The sequence below is a fragment of the Ambystoma mexicanum genome, chromosome 9 (assembly GCF_040938575.1).
Source record: "Ambystoma mexicanum isolate Mex_15411 chromosome 9, UKY_AmexF1_1, whole genome shotgun sequence".
NCBI classification, from domain to species: Eukaryota; Metazoa; Chordata; class Amphibia; order Caudata; family Ambystomatidae; genus Ambystoma; species Ambystoma mexicanum.
Window position 1 is genome coordinate 697,108,850 of NC_090931.1, and position 27,324 is coordinate 697,136,173.

The following is a 27,324-nucleotide window of genomic DNA, read 5'->3' on the forward strand; positions in this document are numbered from 1 at the left end:
ATCTTGATACTGTGACTGCAATAGTTGCCTAATTCACATACTCTTCTAACATTCACTTGAGCACAGTGCTGCACGATCCCAACACCTCCTTGTGTGTGAGAGATAGTTTGTAAGAACCACAGAGTGAACCAATGCTGCACAATTGCCTGCACCATGGGTGCTTGTAGCAGTGTTCTGCTAATAATATATCCTGGAGTTGTGCCGCAGACTTGCAGCCCATATTGTGGCATATCTATGTACTGCCCAGGGTGATTGGGGATAGTTTATTGGGGTTGGGGATTAACATGTGTGGCTTGGGCTGCATTGGGGAACCTGGGGATGTACTTTCTCTGAGGCTTACATCACAGAGTGGTTAGTGGTCCCCGTTGCTCAGGCTTATCCCAATCTCATCAACACACATGTGACTTTTTCAGGTATGTGAATTATATACAAACCAACATACAGACAAATACATTGACACTCGCTTCACAACAAGTAGTAGAAAAACATACTCGAATTTTATTTTTAAAACGTTTTTACAATTTATATAAAACATGCCTTCATAGGAAAACGAGGCCATTCACAAATATTTTTATTTATCACATCAAAAATATATTAAAATGTGTAAATTTTCTATACAAGTGTAAGTCTGTAGACCATACATGTGCCTGTATAAAAACACACATTTACATAAACCCATGAGCTAATTTTATATACATATATAAATGTATAAACATGTGGAATCCCCGAAAACATTCAGATTGGCTTAGAAAAAGGTAAACCATCAATAGCTTTTTAATCTTTGCAAAACTATTGTTTATTACGATACCTTTTAACTACACATGCATAAAAACGTTTAGGAAACATTAGGAATACCGTTTTCTCACAAAACTACAGTGCCACCATCAAAGTTGTGATGGTAATACAACGAATGTTCCAGAAGAAATGTATCTCCAAGGCTTATCTATGAAAACTTATTTTTACTTATTAAAATATGCTTTTTAAAAACAAATATAAAGACCATCTTTCTTTTATTATACAAATAAAACCCCAAAATTAGGCCCTAATGGCACATGAACAGAAAAATCCAACGGTGAGGGTGTTGTGTGGCCAGACACTCGCTAGTTAGCCCTTCAAGGGAAAAGATTTGAAAACCAGAAGCCGGAAATGTTCCCAAAATCCTTCCACTTGATAGTTCTATTTTCAAGAGGAATCCAAAGAAAATTAAAACACCGAAGACCCTCCTTCAGCAAAACTTTGCAGTGGGCAAAGATGGCAGTACACCACCAATTTAAAGCATGTATCGACCCACGCACTATGCAATGGCATTATCAGTTGCTGGGGGCAACCATCAAAATACCATAGGGAATCATAGCTCAAAATAGGAATTGCTGCATGGGCATTAAAGCAAGGATCAGCATTGGACATTTGCACATTACTGCACAGTAAAGGCACTGGTGTTCAGGTCTGTGACATACCTGAACACAAGGGCCCAATAGTGGGTACTAGTAAATAATTCAAGTCTGAAGAGGCAGCCAGAGCCTGACTTCTCACTTTACACGGAGGTCTCATGTTCCTCAGAAGTCCCAAAGAAAATCCCTTTTCCATAGATGAAGCAATACCCCTTCAAGTGCGTACAAAGCATTGACGTGGAAGGCAGCTCTGCTAAGCACCGGGCTATGCCATGTGGTACTCCCAAAAGCATGGTGACATAGGAGGGTAATAGGCTAGAACCAGTCAAGCATCACTAACAGCACAATGTGGACGATTAGGGTCTCATGTGAAATTTCTCAGAGAAGGTCCGAAACTGGGATTTGCGGGTATGTTTTTTGCCTTAGCAAAACTAACATGGTTTTATAAAGTTGCCTTTTTAATTTGATAATTTATAGCTCAATTTTTAAATCTTGGCTCTTGGTCTAAATAAAATACCTCCGGCTAATAAACCTTGTCAAAAACTATACATATCTAGATACACATTTTATGTGTCAAAACACTGCGAAGGTGTTACTCGTACAGGTTTGTAGATCCTTCATAAAGGCTGACATTTGTGGTGATGGTAGGAATCTGGGGAATGATGCCGACACCTTAGTGACTAATGTAGGATGAGAGAGGGTGCTTATTTGAGGTATGTTTGGGATCGGCATTGGTAACTGGGGGGGGGAGGGGGGTCATGGTTCGGAAATTCATTATATATTCAGTATATTCGAGAGATTTATGCTCACTTACTGTCTGGGAGTTTGCTCCAGACTACCGTATTGTTGATAGATTATGTTTCTATTGTGTGGTTTTTGTCTCGTCTATCTGTGTGGTCTATTGCGTGGATGTCCTATGTGCTCGTTTAAATATGGCTCAGAATTCATGGCTATGGTTTGTGAGGAAGTGATAGTCATTCTTACTTACTTATGCCAAGTATGTATGATGGAAACAATTACCAATGCAAGTTTGATTTAATGGTTGTGTGTCTATCGAGAACTATGTTGACAACTCAGTAGGAAATGAGTGCACGGACGATTGTAACTTGGAATGTTAAAGGACTGAATTGCCCCAAAAAGAGGAGGAAGGTGATGGATAGGATAGGGAGGGTAAGAGCAGATTTCGTCTTTCTGCAAGAACAGATTTAACTGATGAGGTCAAAAGGTTTTTTTACCAACTCGAGGTATCATCAGGAATTGTCCAATTGTTTTTCAACGAGGTCTAGGGGAGTTAGTATTTTATTTAGTAAAGGCATGAATTTTAAAGTTGATAAAGTGACAATGGATGATGAAGGCTGGACGAGTTTTGCAGATATTCAATACAGTGCTAGGACCACTAAGTTGGGCTGTGTTTATGGCCCTTGTTCACCAGGGAAGATCTTTTTTGAAGGGATTACTCGGCTATTACATGAAATGCATGAAGAAACTATCATTTTAGGAGGTGATTTTAATTGTGTTATTGATCCCAAAATGGACCGCACTGGCCAACGTAGGTACACAAATCATGGAATATGTAGAGAATTCGAGCTGGAGGGCCATGCATCCATCCCTAAGAGAATATACATTTTACATAACTAATTTTCTCAAATTGATTATATATTAATTTCTGATAAGCTATTAGACAAAACTTTCGGTGGATATAAGGGAGCGGGTGATCTTGGATCATGTGCTGGTGGATCTCCATTGGGATATTAATAGAGAGATATCTTCTTTTTTGAGGTGGCGTCTAAAAGTGGGAGTTTTAGGAGAGAAGGATGATGTGGTTGGTACTCAGAAGTTTATCGAGTTGTTTTTTAGAGAAAATGTTGGTTCCGCAAACACCAGAATGGTGTGGGATAGTTTTAAAGCAGCTGTGAGGGGAGAGTTGATTAATACAACCTTGTATCTTAAGAAAACATATTTGGGTGAACTGAATGCACTTGAGACAGACCTGTCCCCTTTGCAGCACAGGTTATGCCACAGATCAGTTGGAGGTGGTTTGAGTCCAAGTAAACGTAGCTAGTAAAACTAATTCTATGGCGCAACAGGGCCTCTTCCTTATGAGACAGAGGTATTAGGAATGTGGAGATAAAAGTGGTAGACTGTTGGCTAACAGGCTGAATGGGTTAGCTGAAAAATCTTTTATACAAGGTGTTGAGAATGGACATGGCCATATGATCTTGCGAAATGTTGATATATGTAGAAGCTATGAAACATATACAAAGATGTGTTTTCCTTCGCAGTCTGATCTGGAGGAATTTTTTGACACTGGATATCGCTAAGCTGACACCAGAGGATAGCATGGCTTTGGATGTTCGAATTGAGGTTAGGGAGGTTTTGTTAGCAATTGAACAGTTTAAGGTTGAGACATCTCTGGGAGTGGATGGCCAATTTATAGAGTTCTATAAATCATTTAGTGCAATTTTAGCTCCCATTTTGAGTGAATTGTGTAATAATTTTATACAAGATGTGGAGATATGTCCATCTATGAGAGAAGCTATGATCACACTGATCCCAAAACAAGGGAGGGATCGCAAGAAATGTGGTAATTATAGGCCCATTAAATTACTTAATAAGGATGCAACAATATTTGCTAACATATTGGTGAATAGACTGGAAAAATGTATTGGGAACTTAACTCATGCATCTCAAGTTGGATTTATGAGGGGCAGGTTTGGATAAGATAACACAAGGACCATCATTAATGTAACGAGTCTACGCCAGAGAGAGCTCTCAGATACTGTATTAGTTTTCATCGATGCAGAGAAGGCGCTTGACAGAGTAAACTGGGCTTTTTTAAAGTTCACAATGCAAAAGATGGGTTCGGAAATAACTTAAGGCCGTCAGCTATCCTCAAAATGCAACGAGAGCGAGTATCTGGGTGACTAATGAACTGTCTGTATCATTCACTCTTACACGAGGAACGAGACAGGGTTGCCCCTTGTCACCCTTTTTGTTCAATATTGCTTTGTAGCCACTGCCGACTTATATCCATTGTGAACAAGGAATTGGAGGTCTGGAATTTGGACAAAAGGCGGTCAAGATGCTTTATTATGCAGACAATATGGTGGTTGTCCTCTCTAACCCAGACAGGGTAGTACAATCTTGAAAAGCATCTTTGAAAGGATAGGCAGGCTCTCAAGACACAGTTAATTGGGATAAGACAGAGGTTTTTTCACTTTCTATAACTTGCAGGAGAGGGGACTCTATGATTGGAATTGCAAATCGTCAGACACCCATGTGAAATATTTAGGGATCTATCTCATTAAAGATATTTATTTTATTTTTTAAATTTATAAAGCGCACAAAGCAGCCCTTGGGCATTGCAGCACTGTTACAAGTAAGCTTACTTCGTTAACCAGGAATGATAGGAAGCTATTCCGAGGTTCGTGAGGTTACAGGAGGACCTGGTACATGTAAATACGTTACTAGTTGCAGAGGAGAGAACAAAAAACAAACATAGCAGTGTAGATGGTTCAACGGGTTACAGGTTAACCAGCTACTAATGGTAAAGTATCAGATAGCACTCTCAGGTAAGAGCTGGATGGGTGTAGCTAGGAGTGAGTGTGTGGTTTAGGTGAACAGCCTCATTTTCAGGGCTTTGCGGAAGGCAGTATGAGAGGTTTCGATGAAGAAAGTGGTGGAGTGCAATGTGAATACGTTGGTAGAGATTTTGAGGCGGAACATAAGGAAATGGGAATGGTTAACTTTGCGGATATGGCAAAGATTATTTGATTACGATGTCTCTCCTACCTACCAAAAGTACTCTATGTTATGCAATCTTTACCCCTGAATTTCTCAAAGAAAATGAAAAGAATGATTGCAGTTTCAGAATGTTTTATGGGGTGAGAAAAAAAAGACTGAAGATTTGTAAATTCTTTTTATTACGTAGTATTAAGGGGGGGGTTTTTGGTTATCCAGACCTGAGAAGTAGTATAGAGGGTTCGTATTGAAGAAAGCAGCACTTTATATATTACCTGAGAATGGACATGAGCCAATTTGGCTGTCGATTGAAAGAGATAGGTTCCCCTATTCAAGTTGAACAACATTTATTAAATGGGGAAAATACCTGGAGTAATTGGTAAATTGACATCTACCGTTGTGACTAGAGAAACACTTGTCTGTTGGTTGTCTAATTTTAATGGAAACCTATATTTACATTATAAGGCTTCTATTTGGCACAATCCTAGTCTGCAAATTAGACCTTAAACTGGCAGAGTTGTATCTGTAAAGGGAATTTAGATATATGGGATGTATAACGGGATGGGCAAAGGAATTGCAATGGGTATTTGGTCGGAAATAGAGAGAAAGGTAGATTTAGAGAACTTGAATCCCTTTTGATACAGAGATTGAACATGTTATCAATGCCATTATAGAGGGAACCGGAAGGTTGTGCTATCTCCATCTTCACCACATATGGCATTTAATACCTGTGGGTCCTTCTGTTGTTGAATCTTGGAGAGAGTTGATGGAGACATGGGAGGAAGATTTAGGATGTAGAATTGCAGATAGTGAGTGGGGACACATGTGGCGTGCAGGTTATAGAAGTAAATTGGACCTGAAGTTGAGAGTCAGAAACCTTTAGGGAGTTTATAGTGGACACTGGTATGCATTATATGTGTTGGGGGTGTGGAAGGGAGAGGGGCACGCTTATTCATATGCTACGGAACTGTTTTAGGTCAGCAGAGTTTTGGAGGGGTGTACTGGACAGGTTAGACAATACTATCAATAAGCTTTCCAATGATGCCTTTGCAAGCTCTTTTGTTATCTGGTAGGGGACAGTGTGAAGTTGCTCCGCAATATAGTCAGTGGTTTGCCAAAGTACTAGTGGTGGCAGCAAAACAGATACTGAGTGTGGAAGACCAGGAAAAAAAACGCAGGTGGAGATTTGGGTGAGTGATGTGCTGATGTTATTGGATTGCTGGACGCCTTTTAACAGCTTGTATGGTGGGTGAAAATGTGGTTGCCTAGTAAGTAGTTGCAGTTAGATTGAGTTGGTGAGAAGAATTCTGAGCAGTACACATTTTTGCCAGGTCTGTTTTCTCCTTATACGAGTGTAATGAGTTGTGTTTTTTTTTTTTATTGTTGAGATGAATGTGGTTGGGAAAAGTTGAATTTTGCTCTGATTCACGTAATTTGCACTTAGTTCTGTGAAATAGTTCATTTTCTTGATGTAATTGCCTTTGGAGGGATTTCTAACTTTAGGATTACATTGTTCAAGGTGTTCACTGTTAAAATTGAGTATGCTCTTTCTGTAAACATTAAATAAACCTATGCAGTTACAAAAAGATAAGATCCCATTACAAAGACATTATCAACCTAAATTGATATTTTATATTCGCACCTACCCCCTAGAACTTGATCTTGGTAATCGGCTCAGAATGCTCCCACAATTTTTCTGTTTCGTAAATCTCTTAAAACATGTCTTTTTCAACAACACCTGACCAAGGACTAATCCCAATGGATGCACATACCAAAGCACAGACTTCAACTCACAGTAGTGAGCTAATGTTAAAATATGCCAGCTCAAACGCTGGCTACCCACACTCTGTACACAGTGCTCTGCTGCTCTTGAGCTAGGTCCGCACTTTACACAATCAAATAAAAAGTAATAGGCATGACAAACGTCACATGGGGCTTCATAACAACCTCTATTATTCTCAAACAGGCGGCCATTTCTTATTTTTATCAATCACCATATCACAGGAAACACTGTGGTGTATACCTCAAAGGACTATCCATGGCAGTAAATATAATGTATTAAGGAGCAATAACATCTTTATAGCATTCCAAATTTTACCTCGTCCTCCACTGCCGTTACCACCACTGTAGTGGTACTGCTGCAATTGGGCAGATGTTTCACATCCCACCCACCCCTTCGGGAACCCATCAAGAAACGTGCAGAAGCTGTAATGGGCTACAAGTAAAGACAAAGATGAAGACTTCAATCGCTATGAAAGCTCCATCAATGTATGAGAAAGTTTGTTTCAATTTTGTTTCCCTGAAGCAGCAATACTGTACACGGTTGTCGGTACACCTGTTGAACATCTCATGTTATCATAGGGGCTTGCACACTGTTTTTAAACTGGACAATCTATGCATAGTACAAAGCATGCACAGAACAGGTAAGCACATTATATTTATTGTGAAAAGCTGCCTGCCTAAACTGAAACACTGGTTGGTGCTTCTTCTCATGTGCTAGGTTAGTAATTTGAGAAAGACCTGTGGTCTGGTACAAAAGGGAAGGTTTACCGCACGTCCATAAACTCATCACAAGCTTGCAGGAGTCCAGAAAATGATAAACGCCAGGAGACCACTCACACACGCCCCTCCAGAACTTTGCTGCTGTCTCATGTGCACTGAACCTACTCGTTTTAGTGCTATAGCTGGCTTGTTATCAAAATAATAGTTAAGAGATAACCCCGAGCTGAGATAGAACATGGCGGGGAACAGTGACATTGCCTCATCGAAAACCAGTCCTAGTGCTCTAGTCCATTCACACCTAACTGCCCCATCAATGTAGACCAGCTCTAAACCCAAACTCAAACTCAAATTGTGGCTATAAACTGAAAATTAACGGAAAGGCATCCCCCTTCCCCAAGTGAGAGTCTAAAGGTAGTCCTAGATAGACCAGATCACCAATACTTGCAAGGCTTTCCCTTTTAAGAGAAACGTATTCTTTGTGAATGACAAAACTAATTAACGTTGCGACTGTTACTAGTTCACCCGGCACCTCAAAGGGTCATATTAAAACATCAATAGGGCCGCAAACACAATGTTTCAAGATTATGGTTACCGGAATGTGGAAAAAATTACAGAGTAACCATACAACATCATTGTTTCTAAGCCACAAAATCGCCTGTGCGCAAAAGAAAGCGTTTCCCAGCACGCTCAATTTTCCAAGTACTTCACAGAGTTTAGAATGCAGAGCTTCTGATCTCCAAGCTGAACACACCACAACTCTCAGCTCAGGCTACAAAGCTACCAGTGTCAATAGTCTTGCTCTTCAGGACCTGTCTGATTGTATCTTGTCTGCTCACCATCTAGTCCCTTCCGTTCCTACCCTGCACTCAACCTCACTGTCCCATGCGTTCTCTCGTTTGCGCTCTTTCTCCCTACTCACCCTGCTCCATTGGAACCCGCAGCCCATCATAAGCAAAGCCAGCCTGACTGTGGGTGTCTGTGGATCTCTTCAAAACACAGCTTAAACTTCACTTACTTGATTTAGAAGGAGGTCCCCTAGCCTTCTCCACATCCTCCCTACTTGACCAAACCAAACCACTCCCTCCAGTGCCTACTAATAATGCAACATTTGTATATTTTTTTAGAGTAGAAGCACTAGACCAAAGGGTAATGTTATTTTGGTAAAGTACCCAATTTCTTACATTGTTATTGTCTTGTCTTGTCACTGGTCTGTGTCCCAATCTGTGGCTGCCCACTTGTTCTCATGTTTGTGGTATTGTACAGGCAACCTTCCAGGGGAAATGCCCCTACCCTCAGTACATGTGTTATGGGATGTCATCAAATAAATATAAATACATTATACAACCGCTGAGTGTTGGCTGCAGTAGTCTCATCTTTGGAGAAGAGTGGGGACTGGATAGTAGAAGAAAAAGCAGAGGCTGGAGGGATGGACAAGTCTTTATAGGTGGCGGCAGTGGAAAGGAGGAGGTGGTGGTGGTAACAACAGGAGGAAGAGTGGGCCGGGGATACTGGTAGTGAAAAAAATCCAGGAGGAAGTGGAAACATCAGGAGAAGAGTGTACAGAAGGAGGTGGTTACAACCAAGAAGGTTAAGTTGGTGCTGGTAACATCAAGAGGTGGGAATGAACAGATGGAGGTGGTGATCATAAAAGATCAAAATGGAGGTAGTGGCAGTAGGGAGGAAGGCAGCAAGACAAGTGGAGATGGTGGGATCACATGTAGGACATGTTGTAGAGGAGGGGGCAGAAAATCAGAGACCAGATGTCGAAAAGCGGTGGAGGAAGTCCAGAGCCAAGAGGAGGTGGTGGAACCTAGGGAAAAGGTGGAGGTGCACTCATCAGGCCCAAAGAGTAATATGGAAGCAGTCACCTCAAGGGAAGAGTGTGGCACAGAAGAGGTGGGAGGAATGCAAAGGAGATCCAAGAGAAAAGAAGAAATGGGAGAAAGACCTGGACACAGATAGCGAGAATAGGTAGGTTCCATCATGCTGGATTGGCCCTAGCCAGGATCAGATGATGGGAGGAGGAACGAGCCGTGACCAGGAAGTTACGGTCAGATCAGAAAGGCAAAGGGGGAGAAATCCAGGGAACTTTCAGCCCAGCCCATGGACCACTCTCTAGATGTCCCTAATGATAATAAACACAAGAGCAGTCTGTCCACAAGACTTGCTTGCCAGTCAATCATCGGGGTAGATGACCCAGTAGCCTACTACTAGCCTAGATGAGACAAGAGGGTATGCAGGGCACCAGAAGGCCAGCACTACTAGAGATGGGAAGGGAAGGCAACCTCCCAAGAACTGCATCGACTCAGAGATTGGTTCCAGGGACTACCCACTGAGACAGAAGAGACATTTCTGGTTTTGTAATTAAGTTAAACCTTACTTGTACACAGTTCCCAAGTAAAAAGTATAAAGTGACCCAACTTGGTTTGAGTGTCTTCATGAACCCAGGCGTCCTACGTGATAATAGACTAAATCCAAATTGTGCAGCAGAGAGAAACAATAAAAGACCAACGAGAGAAATAAATCTATTTAATCAAAATGTAATCCAGGATGCAGGACTAAATAAAACGTTATGTTTTTGTCTTTCTAGAGGCTTTCAGCCACAGGTGGAAAACCTTTGCTGCGTGGGATTTAACGCTGCTCTGCAGTCAACATACTATTGCAAATAGCACCCTGTTCACTTTAAGCATCCTCTCAACAGTTTGATCCCTCTCACTTGTTACTCTGCTAGCTTGCCTTTTTGCTTGGGCTTCTGCATCAAGTACAAGCACTAACATCTGCAGACTGGGACTGCTCTTCAGGTAGCTTCCCTCTCAGTGAACCAGATTCCTGCAGGCTTCCCTTGCCACATGAGCAATCCTGATTTTAGGATTCCCACAGTGGCAGATGATTTCTCCCTGTGGCATATTGGTCTCTCTCTTTCATCTTAGCACTTCAATGTAAGGGCGACTCGCAGTATGCCCATTTGTGGTACAATGTTACTTATGTTGAACTATCAGTTACTGTTGGAGGTGGGGTGGTTACCCTACAGGGGTTATCTCAGGGTGGAGTTTGGCATGGCACTGGGAATATCCAGAGCTAGTGGGAACATGGCCTACTGTTTCATGGGTTGGACACATGCTCATACACATTCGACTCAGTCTACAACATAAGAACACAAGTCACTTCCAGTAAGCTATACGTTCAAAGTCAACAATGACAGTGGGGAATCTCTGATCACTCTCCATTATTACTCGAACTGGAAACTGAGAGACCACGTTCTCAACCTATATGGAGATTGAACTCCTACTACATGGGGTTCCCAGATTTACAGGAGAAGATAGAGGCAACCACCTCCAACTACTTTGAGTAAAATGCAGACTCGGTCGATGACCCCAACATATTGTGGGAGGCCTACAAGCCAGTCCTAAGAAGTGAAATCATCTCATGGACGTCGGCAAAAAAAAAGGCACAGTGCGAACTGATCAAAGAAGCCGAAAGAGAAGCGGCGAGCAAGGAAGCAGAGCACATCGCCAATGATACCCCTGAGACGAACAGAGCCCTAATACTGGCGCAAACGAAACTGCATAATCTATCTCTAGACTGCGCCAGAAAAGCACATCATGCCATGAAGGCACGCCTTTACGAAATGGGATAAAAAGCTGGGAAAATGCTCGCATGGTTGGAAAGACGAGAGGAGGGGCAACAGAAGGTGAAGAGTATCAAGACAAGGCAAGCAGAACTAGTCTGCACCGATGCAGAGATAGCAGAATGTTTTGCTGATTTCTATGAAGATCTCTACAAACCTCCAACCGACATAACAGCCAGCACCATATTTGACAGTACTGATCTCCCAACACTCACCACGGAACAGGCAAATATGTTAGATAAAAAATTAACCGTGGATGAAATATCCGCAGCCATCTCCCAACTCCAAACAGGCAAAACCCCAGGCCCCAACGGGTTCCCAATCGATATCTGGAAAAAACTGAACCACCTAGACATATCCACCCACCTCCTCAACATGTTCGAACACTCATTAACAAAGGGTATGCTCCCACCAGACCTCCGCAAGGCCACCATAATAGTGATGCCCAAAAAGGGCAAACCACCAGAGGAGTGCAGCTCCTACAGGCCCATATCACTAATCAACATTGAAGCTAAAATACTTGCCAAAGTACTAGCCAATAGGCTCCAAATGGTCATTACAACACTGGTACATCAGGACCAATGTGGCTTCATGCCCCAAAGGTCAACGAGAATGAACATTTGCAGGCTGCACCTGGCACTGGAGAGAGCACCTGTGCTACAACAATCATTGGCATTACTGGCCATATACTTTGAAAAGGCCTTTGATTCAGTTTACTGGGAGGCTCTATGGGCAATCATGAGGAAGATGAGTTTTGGGGATTCATTTATAAAATGGGTACAGCTTCTCTACAACAACCCACTGGCAGAAGTAAGAGTGAATGGGTGGCCCTTGCGCGATATACAACTGGGAAAGGGCACCAGGCAAGGTTGCCCGCTCTCAGCTATGCTGTTCGCATTGATAATAGAACCACTAGCAATCATTCTGTGGGGCACGACCACATGGACTGGTTTCCGGTGGAACTCGGACTGGGAAGACAAGATATCCCTATACGCAGATGACCTCCTAGTATATCTTGGTAACCCGGCGGTCTCCTGCCCTATAGTAACTGAAATACTGATAGACTATGGAGCCTTTAGCGGACTCAGTGAAATGGTCGAAGTCCGTGTTCTTTCCGGTGAAGGGGGTAGACTGCATACCGCCACTCGGCTCCCCATCCCAAATCGAACTCGCACGGTTTCAATATCTCAGCATCCTAATTGAAAACAAGCTAGACAGCCATGTGACCCAAAACTTACATCCACTAGTCAAAAGATACGCGCAAGAAAGTAGTGCACTGGGAAGCATTGCCACTAACACTGTTAGGAAGAGCAGCGCTCTTCAAGATGCTGGCCCTACCCCGGTTTTTATACATCCTCCAGAACTCCCCTCTCTACATTCCCACTGCAGAGTTCCGTAGAATAGATAGAACAACACGCAAGCTCCTGTGGGGTGGGAAACATGCGAGGATAGCGCTTAATACTCTCCAACGCTCAGTCTGGGAAGGGGGAATAGGACTCCCGAACATTCAGGTCTACTACTGGATGTCCCAAATGGCGACAGTAAATGACATTCTGCATGGAAACCTGAAACTCCCCCACATACAGGCCGAAATAGCTGCACGAGATGGTATGTCCCCGATTGAAAGTCTCTACAACAGGGAGAACCGGCCCCCCCGGAGGCACGATAACAGCACATACAGCCCAAGTACGGAGGGAAGTTCATAAGCACATAGGCTGGGACAATAAACTCACCCCAGTCCAGCCTATCTGGAATAACGCCCATCTTGCAGGTCTCGGCAGCCTCCCTAAATGGCCGATCTGGACAGCAGCCGGTATTCATACGATCCAGCAGATATATGTAAATAGTCAAATAATCCCGTTTTCTGTGATCTCGGCCACACATAGTCTCCCAGCCACTGAAAGCTATCACTATGGTCAATTACATCATGCATTCACGAACAGAGAGCCCTCCTGCTGGACATGCCGGAGTGCACGCCCATAGAAAGGAATATAGTCATCGACAGCGTGAAAAGCAAGATCACATCCACCATGTACAAAGCCATCTCCTTGTTTGCCACAAAAGAACTGTTGAGCCTGAAATTGAAATGGGAGAGAGACGTGGGCCCAATTCTCCCCCGAGGAATGGATTGAGACCCTAATGTATCCCAGAGAAACGGCAATCTCGGCTAGAATCAGGCTCATTCAGCTGAAGATACTCCACAGAATATACTACCCCCGAGTGACACTGTACAACTGGGGCAAAACGGCTGACCCTAAATGCTTACGTTGCAAACAAGAGGAAGGGACCTTCTACCACATCCTATGGCAATGCACACGAATACAACACTTCTGGCGTAAATGCTGCGAAAGTCTCTCAAGGGTCATGAGCCGTACAATCCCAACAGACCCTAAACTCCTTCTCCTGGGTATTGAAACAGAAGGAGAACTATCGCGCTTTGAAAAGCTGTTACTCTCAACGTCCACAGGAATAGCTAAAAAAAACATTGTGCAAATGTGGGGCTCTGAAATCACACCACAATATGACCAATGGATAGACATAGATGCAATCATCCTAATGGAACGTCGTGTCTACCGAGCAAGAGGCTGCCCGGGCAAGGCGGAAAAGATCTGGGAGAAATGGGAGTTAACGCTGTGAGATGCATACAGGATGAACTAATGGACCCCGGTGTACAGCCCTGTTGCTGTCCTGGTGTATAATAACAATACCTCTCATCACCCAGAGGAGCCAAATAAGAAAGTGTTATTTGATATTTATTATTGTTCCCTGCATCTCTTTCCTCACTTGTGTTTCTATATGTGTACACATATTTGCAGTATTTGCTCACATAGCTCTACCACATGTATGCCAAGTTATATGTTTGTGAATTGAATGTCTTTGTATTGTAGGACGAAAATACAATAAAATAGGTTATAAAAAAAACAATGACATTGAAATCAAAATGTGCATTCCATTTTCACCAGTGCTACCTTTTGACAATGACAGTATTTAAAATGACAACATATTTCACACGGCTGTCTTGCAGCCTTCACTTGATGTTAAGGTTACTAGTGGGTCTGCCATTTTTAATACAGGTATTTATACTGTGGATTCTTGTCACCCCTTTACTCAAGCAAAATGAAGGACCTTGCCTGTCTTACCCTATCTGTGGTCTTGCCTTTTTTGTTTTCCAGCAATAGTCGGCTGTTGCCTTGATTTTCTCCTGCCAACATGATGCTTCTTAAGTCTGGTCTTCTGTTAGCTTTGTGCCACCCCAAGCTCCATCAACAATCCCAAAGAACACATCCCTTATTTATTTAAGGCATTGTGTCATGAACTCTCTTAACAAGCTGTTCTATTAATTTCCGCAGACAAAATCAAGTTATTCCCACAAGTCTAATCCACTCATCACCGCCTGAATAGGCCCGCCATCATGGTTCAAACTAATAAGCAAGTGGACCTTTACAGAAGTAGCCAACAATTTTGCTGATATAGGGCATCAACCTCTCAAATTCTGATATTTTCTCAGATCTCTGATAATTCTCTATCGTTGTAGAGATGACTTGATAGCCATATGTTCATCACTCGTTATACAGGTACTTAATCTTATGCTCTACGACTGGCTGACTAGAGTGGAAGGACTCCCAATGGTACAATATTAAGGGCCTCTTAGAGTTTCAGGTGGGAAGGTCTTGAATGAGAATGTCTCTCTGGGAAGTGTGAGAGGTGGCCAGAACACGGGCATCGCTATTGGATCCAGTTCCTGGGGGTGGACGAGTGCAGGAGGATCACCTGGATGAGGGGCCCTCGGGGAGTGGAAGTGGGACACCGATGGGTGAGATGTGGTACCCCTTCCCTATAACACCTTTCCCCATCCTACCCCATAGGATACTTAGAAGTTCTACCCCTCCCCCTTCCGACACAAACACTTTCCTACACTGTGAAAGACAATGGACTAACACCAGAGACGTTTACTCGACATGTCCCAACACAATGGGGATGGCCCACTTAACTATCGTCCCATCTCTAACTGCCCATTTCTCCTTAAGATTCTTGACAAAGATGCCTATATTCAACTACTAGCTCATCTGAGAAATGGTAACATCTTGAATAAGAGACAGTCTGTCTTTCGGGAAAAACATGGCACAGAGTCCGCTCTGCTGGATTTGAAATCGAGGATCCTCAGACATATGGATCAAGGCGACCCCAGCATGCTGATGTTCCTGGACCTATCCGCCGCCTTTGACCTGGTAGGCCATACCGTATTGGTCTCCAGGCTGAGGGAGGTGACGGGTTTCTCAGCATCGGCGGCCGACTAGGTTAGCTCTTTTCTGAAAGACCGCCATTGGAGCGTGAGCAGCAATCTGGCAGATGCTAACATCAAGGAGTTGACTCAAGGCGTCCCTCAGGGAGCCTGTCTCCCTCCCATTTTCTATAACATCTTTACAGTGCCTTTCCTTGATTTTCTGGACAGTAATAACATAGAATTTACAAATTACGCAGACGATACTCAGTGTATTTTAGATACTCAGTGTATTATACCTATCACTGGTGTCTTTTTAGATGATGAAGTTAACATCAATAGAATTTATCTGCTCATTCAAAGTTGGATGTGTTCCAATGGACTGGCTCTTAACACAAGCAAGTCAGAGCTTATGCTTGTGGGCACTGTTCCCAAGATTCGTAAACTTGAAGACCAATAGTCCAAATTTGTAATCGATGAATGTGTTATTGTGGTCAAGAAAAAAGTCAAGACTCTGGGTATCTATCTGGACAGTAACCTTAACATGAAAACACAGGTCGGCAGCCTAGTGACTTCATCTTCCTATTATATTAAATTGCTTTCACATGGCCACCCTTTTCTTTCACAAACCAGTAGGGAAACGCTAACTAGAGCACTGATAAGCTCCAGGATAGACTATTGTAGTAGCCTGTTGACTGGTCTCCCAAACTGTGAATTGAATAGATTGCAGGTGGTGCAGAACAACGCAGTTAGGGTTGTTCTGGAAAAGAAAAGGTCAGACCATATCTCGGAGGCGAGAAGGGAACTTCACTGGCTCCCTATTAAGGAACGAATTCTCTTTCGGCTCCTATCTATCTCCTTTAATTGTTTGAAAAACTCTGGCCCCATCTATCTCAATGCGAAATTAAGGCCTAAGGTGAGTAAACATAATCTCAGATCCAACAACCAATCTCAGCTTACTGTTCCGGCATGTAGATTATCGCAGACCAAGGATTGTGCCTTTTTTTCTGCAGCTCCCCTGGCTTGGAATAATCTGCCCCTTAAACTGAGAGTGGAATATTCTATTTGTGTTTTCAGAAAAGGACTGAAGACACACCTGTTTAATTAAACATCTGCTGGCCTTGCGATATCTCTCCTACTGTTGCACTTTTCTTTTTTGCTGCTTGTTTAATTCGCATATGTCACTTGTTTGTCAGCGCCCTTAAGCCTTCGGGTCAGTGGTCTCTGCACTAGATAAATGTTTAAATAAATAAATAAAATTCACAATAGCTATGCACACCTGATGCCCCCTTCTCTTCCACACTGGGATATAAGGCGGAGCATGAGAGCACACTTCGAGCAAGGCCAAAGGCACAAAGAAACCGCTACACCCGACCGGCAATTCAAATAGAGGGGAAAGGCGGCGAGACCTGGAGGGATGACAAAGGGGGAACTGCCCTTGCCCTTTTCTGATCAGACCCGCGAAGCCTCCAAAAGGGAAATTATAAGAAGGGAAGTCCAGCTGGCGTGTGGTGCGGCAGGTGTGAATGGCACACAGAGCTCCCTCGCACCGATAGCCAAAGCGGGAGGAAGCACTTGCCACTGTGGTGCTCTCTTTGATTCCAGAGACAAGAAAATTCTGACAGTTCAGTACAGCCGGTGAGTTGAAGAAGACAGATAATAAAACCAAACTGTGCTGGGCCAAGGTTGCAGGCGGCAACCTTGTTAAACAAAGAACTTGTGTAATTGAACTTTAAAGAAACCCCAGTTAAAGGTTCAGAAGCAGAGTGGTCCGGCGTCATGGGGGCGCTCATTCGAAAGACTCGTACTGAAGCCTTTTTGGGTTACATTGTTTTGTTATAATTACGAGAGCCAACAGGCTGTAGAAGAGGCCAGTGGGAAGTATCAAAGTATCAAAGTGGTCCTACGAGGGTCGAGCAAAGCCCCTCGTACACTCGAAAGTCTTTGACACATCGGAGAAAAATGACCGAACTGTAGATCTGTGACAGCTGACAGGGGGCTGGAAAACCAAGGGAAGTGAATTCTGCATAGTGTTAAAACACCCATGAACATTGTGGTGACAAGTGTTAACCTGGTTGAGGGATGCCCAACTGGCAAATGTGAACCCGACAGAGGGATGCCTGCGAATTGAGGGTAAACAGGGAGGGTAAACATGAGCATTGTGCCAACAAGTGTGAACCCGGCTGAGAGATGTCCACAATGGATAGTTGTTCAAAAGGATGTTGAAATTGATTGAATGCTACGATTTTGAGTGAAATGCCAACTCGAATCCGATTGAGGGAGGCTAACTTTCCAAGAAGGATCAGAGACCGGCTGAGGGGGATGCAAAGGGGCAAAGAGCAATCGCCCAACGTGAAAGATTTGAAAGGAACTTTTGTTTGTTTATTGTTTATGGTACAGCAGTCTTTCCAAGGCAAGAGACTTTGGAGGAAAGTGACTTGGCCCCAGAAGGTCCTGGCATCGTTGAAAGCAACTATCCTTGTGCTGGGGAAGGCCTAGGAGTGTGCCGTGCTCAAAGGTCCTGCCTTGTCCTATGCTAAAAACGTGGGTAAGGGAGGCCCCAGCCCTACCATCCTGACTTATCATTTGGTGAAAACTTCTTTCTTTTCTTGTGCACATTATCCCACACTACTTTGTAGCTTAGTTGTAAGGAATGGCAATAGTTTTTTATGTGTGTAGGCTCTTTTTATTTGACAAGACTCCACTAGCGCTGCCTTATTATTATTTAATGGTCATAGCTTGCTCCCATCTTGGATTTAGGTTTAGATTACGTGTTTTACTCACCCATTATACAGTTTAATAAACACCCTTGAACTGTAATCACGTGTGTCTGCCTTTACTGTTGCCACCATCAGTATCTTACAGAAGCTACTGAACAGTGTACATCAGTAGGGGTTACATGCGTCAGTTACAGAGGGCAAATAGTCCTACTGCTATGCCATATAGGGTTGGGGGAACATATAACCGTGCTAAAATGGGCTCTAAAACAGGCATGTTCAAGAACCACACTACCTTACCAGTGGCTTCCTTCCTCCACCTCTTAAGTCTCACGGTCTCCTGTATTTTTCTAGTGTCAGAGGCCGGGCTGCGAATGAGATCCCTTCAATGGCACCTACGAGGCCAGTGGTCCCAGTACCTCTTGAACCCTCAAGGACCTCCTCGGTGTGTCCAGATCAGAGGTCAACAACCTACTTTGCTGGGCCAACAGCAGCAAATTTACTGGGGGGTGGCCCTTCCGGCCTTTCTGGCCTCAGGCCCGACTTGTCACAGATGCTTTGCTGAAGGGTTGGGGAGCTCACTGCGAGGACTTGCAGGTGAGTGGCCTTTGGTCAGCGATGGAAGCCGGGTGGCACATCAACTGGCTGGAGTTGCGAGCCATCAGGCTTGCCCTGAGAGCATTCACTCCATCTCTGAAGGGGAAGCATGTCCTGATCTTGATGGACAATACGGTGGCCATGCACTCTCTGAACAAGCAAGGTGGCATGTGTTCCCTCCCCATATGCAGAGGCGCGATGCAGCTGTGGTTCTGACTGTTAGAGACCCCCTTAGAGAACCAGATCTCAGTCTCATCTGGCGGGGTCAGAGAAAGCAACCATGATCTTGATCGCCCCGGACTGGGCGAGGAGGACATAGAACTCACACCTCCTGCATCTGACCATCTATCCACTTTACCAGTTGCCTTGCCGCCTGGATCTCCTAACCCAGAGTCCCTCAACCTACATGCATGGCTCTTGAGAGGACGAGATATGACTGGGACCTCTCTGAGGAGGTATTCCAGCTGTTGCTGGCTGCACGCAGACCATCAAGAAGATTCCTGTATGCGTGCAGGTGGAGAAGATTTGAGGCAAGGTGCAGGGAACGCAAGATTGACCCCATCTACTACAGTGATGGAGTTCCTTCTGTAACTGGCCTCAGCAGGCCTTCAGGTCACCACAGTCAAAGGATATTTGGGGGCCTTGTCTGTGTTCAAAAGCTCCCCGGACCAAGGTTCCTTTGTCACGATCCCGGTTCAGGGCCCTGTGAATACGTTTCTGCTGACTCCCTTTGTGTCCCAGATTGGGATTTGAATCGGATTCTGACTATCCTGATGGCAGCTCCCGTTGCACTCTTGCCCTTTGCAGCTGCTTATGAAGACAGCCTTCTTGGTTGCAATTACTTCCACCAGGCGGGTCAGTGAATTGCAGGCCCTTTGTTGTAAATCCTCCTTTTTTGCAGTTCTTTCGTGAAAAGGTCAAGCTTGAGGTTAAGCCGGGGTTCCTTCCGAAGGCGATATCAGAGTTTCACCTTTCACAGACCATAGACCTGCCAGTCTTTTACCCACTGCTGCACCTCTTCTACGGAAGAGGCGCGCTTCCATTGGTTGGACCCCAATAGGGCCTTGTGTTTTTACATCACAGGACGGCTGAATATCAGAAGACTGATCAACTTTTGTGGCCTACTCTTTGGTCCAAAAGGCCTAGCTGTGAATAAGTAGATGCTTTCCCAATGGATCATCTTATGCAATGCAGAATGTTACCAATCATCAAGCAGGAAACTGCCTGCTGGCATCAGAGCACAGTCAACCAGAGGTCTCCGTATCTACATCCTTGCAAAGGGGGGGTCCTAGTTAGGGACATTTGCCGAGCAGCAACTTGATCCTCACTCCATACTTTTACGAGGCACTAGAGACTGGGCGTCGCCCGGTGGAGCTGATGCCCGTTTTGGCAGGGTGGTACTACAAAAACCTTTACTGTGACCTTTCTGCCCATCTCCTTTGTTCCACTGCTTTGGGTGCCTATCTGATGAGGAATCTGTGGGTGAAAGGCAATCCATTGAAGGAGAAATTACTCACCGTAATGTTCTTCCTATGGATGTTCTTCTCCCAAAGATTCCTCATCATCCCTCCCATCCATCCCCGCTCAAAAAAGCGTTAGCAGTTGGTGCATGTCTGTCTTGGTGAGTAGACGCCTGGTGATGGTCGTACAGTGACAGTTTTATGTCTAGCAAGCCGCATGTCTTTCTCAATCTCTGTTTTCAACCCACACAAAGAAAAGAAAAGGAGATTTTCCGATTCTTACTGGTGTGGAGGTTTATTTCCACCAAGTCTATGTATCCCTTTGGGATGCTTTTAAATTAACCTTCTATTGGCTAATTGTCCTCCTTCTCTCGCTATTTTCCACTGCAGCAGTTGAGCACAGGGATAAAAGGCAGGGAGCTGAGGTACGAGGTGTACTGATGCAGTATACATATGACGCCCAATGTCACGTCCGAAGCCGACGATCGAACAATGAGTCAAGACGGATCGACGGAGTCGAGGTCCACTACGCCCCCTGTCGAAGTTCTTTCCTAGCAGCAGAGTTGGATGAGGATATCTGCAGGAGACGAATACATGGAAAGAACATTACGGTGAGTAATTTCTTCTTCAACTCTTCCCTGCAGCTTATCTATGAGTGAACACCAGTGTTTTAGACTGAATTCACCGAAATAGTAAAAGCAATTAATCCTGGTCTAAGCACTAGCAGTTCTGTTCCTTCCTTGTAATGCTATGGTGGTCAGCTTGGGTATGCTGTGCCTCGCCCCCTGACCCCATCACAACGCCTCACTTGGCAGTCGCCTTGAAGCACAAACATGCCATTATCATCCCTGACTATAAAAAAGAACGAACATGTGGTTCATGATTAAGCCAAGAGACAAACTGTAATAACGAACGCAGAAGAGATGCTAACCTGCAGAGACCATGGAAACACTACCATATGCTCTCCCACCACTTAAGGGTGTAATGTTGCATAGGCAGCATTGAAAGTGTACACAGCCTTGGCACATTATGCTGCCTAAATATAACTAGGACTCCCTCTTCTCCAAAACCTGTGATACCAGCTGCAGTGTCTCACAATGTTCAGTCCCATCAATGACTGCCTGTAATGTTTAACTGGCAATATTAGCATGCTTCAACAATGAGGACAACCTGAGTGACTACATGCATGCAGATGACCCCTAGATTCAGAATATTTTAAAGGTCAGGTTTACATTAAAATGATGCAGCTTGCCTCATGTATCAAGCAGAATGCAGCTAAAGTTGTTTTTGCCTCCACGTTTTAAAGACTAAGAGTATTCTCCAAATTCATGGCGACAAACTCCTCTTAACCATTTGATAAGCTGAGTCCACATCTAGGATTCCCTCACCCGCTGAGATCGCATTGGTCAGCAAAACTTTATTTTCATCTACCATCCCATCTTTTATACAGACTAGTGAAAATCCATTTGGTCCGGTCTCCATGCTAAATTTCTGAGCAGACTTTAGAGATGTAAAATCATGCTTCTCATTTACATTTGGCCCCAGTAGATCAGATCTCAGTTCTTAAAGCCCTGCAAGTACATCACGTCAAAACCCTCAGCCCTACCCAAAAGGTTTGTAGCTGCATGTCTCTGAATATCTCAACCAACTAATGCACAAACATCAAAAGGTAAGCTGTTCATAATAAAAGGCTCCTTAACATGCAGTGGTCTGTGACAGATGCTAACAAACACAAGGTTCTTCTTTTTCACGCACCATCCCATTAACAACAGCAACTCAAATTTTACAAGAGGGCATTTTTAGAAAAGTCTGAAATCCTTCATGTTTTTGTCTGTATTCGGTTTCAACTCCCTTGTCTTCTTGCTTTATCAACTCTTTGAACCCTTCGCTTGGCAGTCTTTAAACTGCTGTGAAGGCAACATTATGGCAACATTATTGCTCTACTGACACCACTGCAGCTTCATTAATACACGGAAGATGCTCCAATGCTCTGCCTGTTCCCAAATTCCCATAACCAAGTGGAAGAGAGGATGAAACGTGCACCCTGCTTGCCTGCTCCGATAGAACATCTGCATTATATATACAACCTGTTCCTGGGGAGCAGAAGGAAAAACTTCAAAGCTAGAAATAGGACCTTCAAAATATGTGCTGGATGAATTAGCAGCTTCCTACACTCCCATGATTCAAATATATGGCCTGGCGTGGAAAATGAGCGCAGGAGAAAGTAGAAGACTACACTTCTACTGGATGTTCCTAAAACCTCATTGGATATATCATGGGCTCCCACAGAACTAGAAACCTGGGAGTGCAGCATTACATACCACTATCTTTCTGTGAGGGTGTAATTCACGGGGACTAGATATGACTTATCAAGGGCTTTATTATAATAGAGTGTGGGGCTACTGAGGCTTCAGAGCGGCCTTAGGTTTCGTTTTTAATTTTGTTTAGCAGAACATGAAGACTTAGGGGAACCTCTCTAGAGCCCAAGCAACATATACTAGAATCACTGTTAAGCCAGGCAAAATACACGAAGAGAATGTAATGCATGCAGTGGACCTAAAATGAGCAAAGATGGATGGGCTGAAGAAAGTAGTGTGCATTATTTATCCCCTGGCTTGACACCTTTGATGGCAGTTGAATAAACAGTCTATGGTCCTTGCCACATTGTGGCGGTAGTCAAACAATTTAGGAAAGGAGGGAACTGGGTGAGGGAGGTGGAATCTTTATACACAGTCCCTGATCACTAATACATCAGAGACACGATTAAATAGCAATACAGAAAGGCTGGCTTTCTACACTTTCTTCTACATTTCTGTAGCAGCAGCAGACCTCAAATAGTGTTTTTTTAGCATGCTTTTTTGGCCTGTATTTAAAAATAATGTGAATTATAATTCCACAAAACACCGAATTGCTGTTCTGACCCGTTTTGAGAAGTCGGCTTGTATGCAAGTTAACCTTGAACAAAAATAAACCATTTTGTTTGCAAAAAGAATTCCAATTCCCTAATAGAACACAATGTTAAAGACTAGGTAGATCAACAAAAATGGTCAACCCAGAATTTTGGTGGATGATGATGATGCTGGCACACCCACAGCTGCACAGCAGCAGCTATTTTGGACTGGACTGAACTGCTTTGCATAGTGTTCTAGATAACGATTCGCTGTGGAGTAGGGGGAAGTGGTCCTCTCATTCAGAAATGTGCTTAACATAAGCAGGCATTAGGTAAATAGGTAGCTTATGTAGGCGATGCAAACAAAATGCCTGTGCTGGTGAAAGAAACGTGTCCAAGTCAAATACACTGTGTCCATGGGCTTTTGATTTTAACAAGTATACATCTTTTGGCCCAATATCCTCAATTCAAAATGAGATACTGCATCTGCAAACTATATTACATTAAAACGATTTTGTGCAAAAAGAAGTGCATCAGTAATCCTGCAAACGTGCCCCCAAAGTGCATGACCCAATTGAGTCGAGCTCTTCCATTCCGAGACTCATTGAGCTCAACCACATCTCGTCTCTTTCAGGTTGCCATTCTGTGGCATGCTTTAAGGAGTTAGTGAGCTAGTGTAGGTCTCTTTGTTCTTCTTGTAGTCCTAGGAAGAACATCACTTGCATTCAACACTTCCCTTTCTACCTCGACAGAAGCTACTTCTAGTTGCTCTGGAGCAGACTTTGAGGGCACCGTCGGTTTTCTTGCGATAACATTGGTGGATGACCTTAAAACCATCTTCTTCGGACTTCCTGCCCTCTGTGACTTATTCAAGTTTTGCTTCCCTTGGTTAGGCCTCTTTTCAACAGACCGAATCCTAGTCTGACAACCAATTACGGGCAGGAAAGAGGTCTTTGGAGAAGGCACCGGTGGCTTCTTTTGTGTCCTTTTCCTTGATTGTGCTTTTGTTCTGAGCCAAGTTTTGCCCTGAGCAACCTTATTGTCAATCTTACTAATGCCATGCCTCACGGTTGTGGCTACTGATGCAATTTTGGATAAACTACCTTTTCCTTTGGCTGCTCCTCCTCTCACGCTTGACTTCAGTTTTTCCTCTTGCAACAGATGGTGCTTGAGTGACGTTTTTGATCCCTTTAAAGTTCCACTTACTAGTGGTGCCAAGTTAAGATTGCCATCCAATAGAGATGCTTTGGTGTTCAATGGGGAAAGCACAATACTCCTACATGGCTTCACATAATCACATGACATGAGGTTTTCAGATTTGTCTGCAGAATTAGAAAACCGATCCCCTTTGACACCAAGATTGAAATCCTTTTTTGCAGTGCAAAGTGTTGAGGGTACATTTCCAAAAGACATCTTGGAAGATGTGGTTTCCTGTTGCAGATCATCCAGTTTGGACATGTTTACATCAAAGCTGATACTCCTGAAGAGCTGTCGAACGCAAGGATTTCTCTTAGCTTTGCCTCTTATAGAGCTGCTGGGATGTACTTTTAATACTCTGTTTGTAAGGGGATCATAGTACTTAAGGGGGCACTGTTTGTATTTGTATGTTACAGAGTTCTTGCTGTCTGTTGAGTGGTGGTTTCTTGATGCTCTAGAGATACGTGCTGGCTTTACCCTACATGGATTTATCTCTGGATGCGAAAGGACGTAAACCATATTCTTAGGCTGCACCGGGCTCAAAAGTTTGGTGTATGACTGGGGCAGTTTCAGGGCACATAACCTTGTTTTCATATCCGGGGTCCTTTCATCCTCCAGCCAATCAAACCTTCCTTGCCCATCTGAGATCTCTGAGTCCTGTCTTATTATTTTGCGTTTGACTACAGGGTAGTTTACCACACTGGTTTGGGTCCCATGGCTAACCTTGACTGTCTGGCATCTTGAAGCAAGGCGCCAGGTCCTTTTTACAGGGTTCTTCATAGGTGATGGCTTGCATAGAGTATCAGAGGTAACTGAAGGGTGCAAAGAACCTGGCACGTCACATATGTCATCACTGAATGCTGGCAGTGCGTTAGCTGATGCACTATCATGGAAAATACTTGTAGCAAGCATGCTTTCCTCCACTCTTGGTTTCTTAATACTTTGACTACTCTTTCCCCGACCAGTGGTCAAAGAGTCGCTATCAAAGTGACAATGGAAGCGACCCTCTCTGAAGTCACGCACAAGTGCTTCAATTTTAAGGTCATCCTCATGCATGACCTGTGACCAGGTTTTACCGACAAAGGAAGGAGGCACATGTGGCAAGGCTGGAAGAACAGATTCCACGCTGCATATCCATTTGTCCGTTTTTAAGTTCTCTGTTACCTGAACTGGACATGCATTCAAGACAGAATGGAGATGGGATTCATAGTTGGTATCCTCCAGAGTGACCTGAGCTTCTTTGAGAAAGTCCAGGTCTTTAACAGATGCTATAGGTTGAGCAGCTCCTGACTGAATTGGGGTTTCCACATTGAAACTGATGTCAGAACCCTCAATATTGCTGTCATCTAGAAGTGGCTTAAGATGTGCAAGAAGATCTGCTTCCTTTTCTTGGCAAGAGAATGTTCTGGGTGGAATCCCATAACAGTGTTTTAAAATGACTTCTTCAATGATTTCATCAACTGATGTCCCATGACTGCTGCTCCACCCAATTGCTTTACTACTTTTCAGACCATCTTTGCATATGTGGTCAGATGATTCAGGGTACAGGAAACCAGCACCAATAACATCCCTGAGATGGACATCAGATGTCACAGATTCACCCTGAGATTTTGAACTAACATGCTTCCAAATTGAAACGCCTGGGGTCAGAGGTAAAGTGCTGTTTGGGGTATATCCAGATCTCCAGTGGGAAACAGCAGGGATCCCTAGAGGGCTGAAAACCGCACCAGGTCTGAAACAATTGGCCAACAGATTTTGGGCATTACCTTTGTCCACATTGCCTTGAGCACTTTTGCTAACTGAAACGATTTGCGATGCAGAAGATGGAATTTTCTGTGCAAGGATTGGCCTATCAGAAGAATTCAGAGTGCTGTGAGGTAACACGCTTGCTGCAGTGACCAAGGCATTTTGGTTAGTAGTTCTAGAGGGCACACACATGTCAATACTTCTGAAGGTGCACTTCTCTTTCTGGGAGCGCCCAGATTTGGACTTTGGTCCCTTCTGTGGTGTTTGCGCAGACAGTTGTGAGACAGAATTGTTGGTTAAGCTGCTCTTTGTTCTGCAACGGATGCTACTGCAAGATATGACCAAAGATTCACTGTCTGTGGCTGATGTTTCCTTTCTGGTGCCGACAGTCTCCTTCTCTTCTTTGGGAAGTAGGCAAACAGTTGACACAGATGAGGAATCCTCCTGGCGAGGTCGCAGGCAGTGGGTATCTGGTAAATCATCATGTGTTGGTCTGCAGAGAACAGTAAAAACAAACATTACATACTGCAACAACAAAAAAAGTAAACATTTGCCAGAATTACAGAAGGACTTCTTTTTCTACAGACTTAAGCCATAATACAATGGGTCTCATTTTTGCTAGACAAAAGGTGTCCTCCAAATTTAACAAGCGTTAATGTTGTTCACAGCCAGATATATGAGTGTTAAGAAGATCAATGGCCGGCCAATGCCACAGTTGGATCTACATCTTCATGGGGTTACAGTCAGAAATGTCATGTTGTTTGCCTGTTAGCTACACAGACTCCATTTAATCTAGGTGTTGGGACAACACCAATCTAAGAATTATACAATTATGTCAAATCGCGCGTTAGAAAAAGCAGACCCAAATCTGAGTTAGATGCTCTATGAGTAGTGGAATCTCACACTAGATAAAATACTGTCAATCTGTGCGCCTCTGGTTGTGGGTTTCTTTGCAAATGAACTCAGGAGAAGCAAACCTGCCACAATGTTGCTAATCTATGGGTTTCTGACCATAGATCTTTTGCGTAGGATTGAGTTACCAGTTCATTTTCTCCATGCAGAGCGTTCTCTTGCCACGGATACAATGTTAAAGTTTACTGTGAACCAGAAACTTCCATACACTACGAGAACTTTCAGAACTTACCCAGAGTTTTTCCAGTCTACAATGCACATGCTGACACAAGAGACCTAGATGGCATAGGAGAGGGGCAGAGTGCAAGGTCTGGGAGCCAA

The 27,324-nt window shown here is 43.8% G+C and overlaps 1 protein-coding gene across 3 annotated transcripts in view; it reads right to left on the minus strand.

Moving 5' to 3' along the window:
• Positions 1-475: 475 nt before the first annotated feature.
• The window catches only part of ZDBF2 (zinc finger DBF-type containing 2), a 326,002-nt gene continuing 299,153 nt past the window's right edge, over positions 476-27,324 (minus strand). For all 3 annotated transcript variants that reach the window (XM_069615579.1, XM_069615580.1, XM_069615581.1), the window contains one exon: positions 476-26,584. In XM_069615579.1, the coding sequence (XP_069471680.1) occupies positions 23,812-26,584 (2,773 nt within the window). In that variant the 3' untranslated portion in view covers positions 476-23,811. The remainder of the gene's footprint in view (positions 26,585-27,324) is intronic.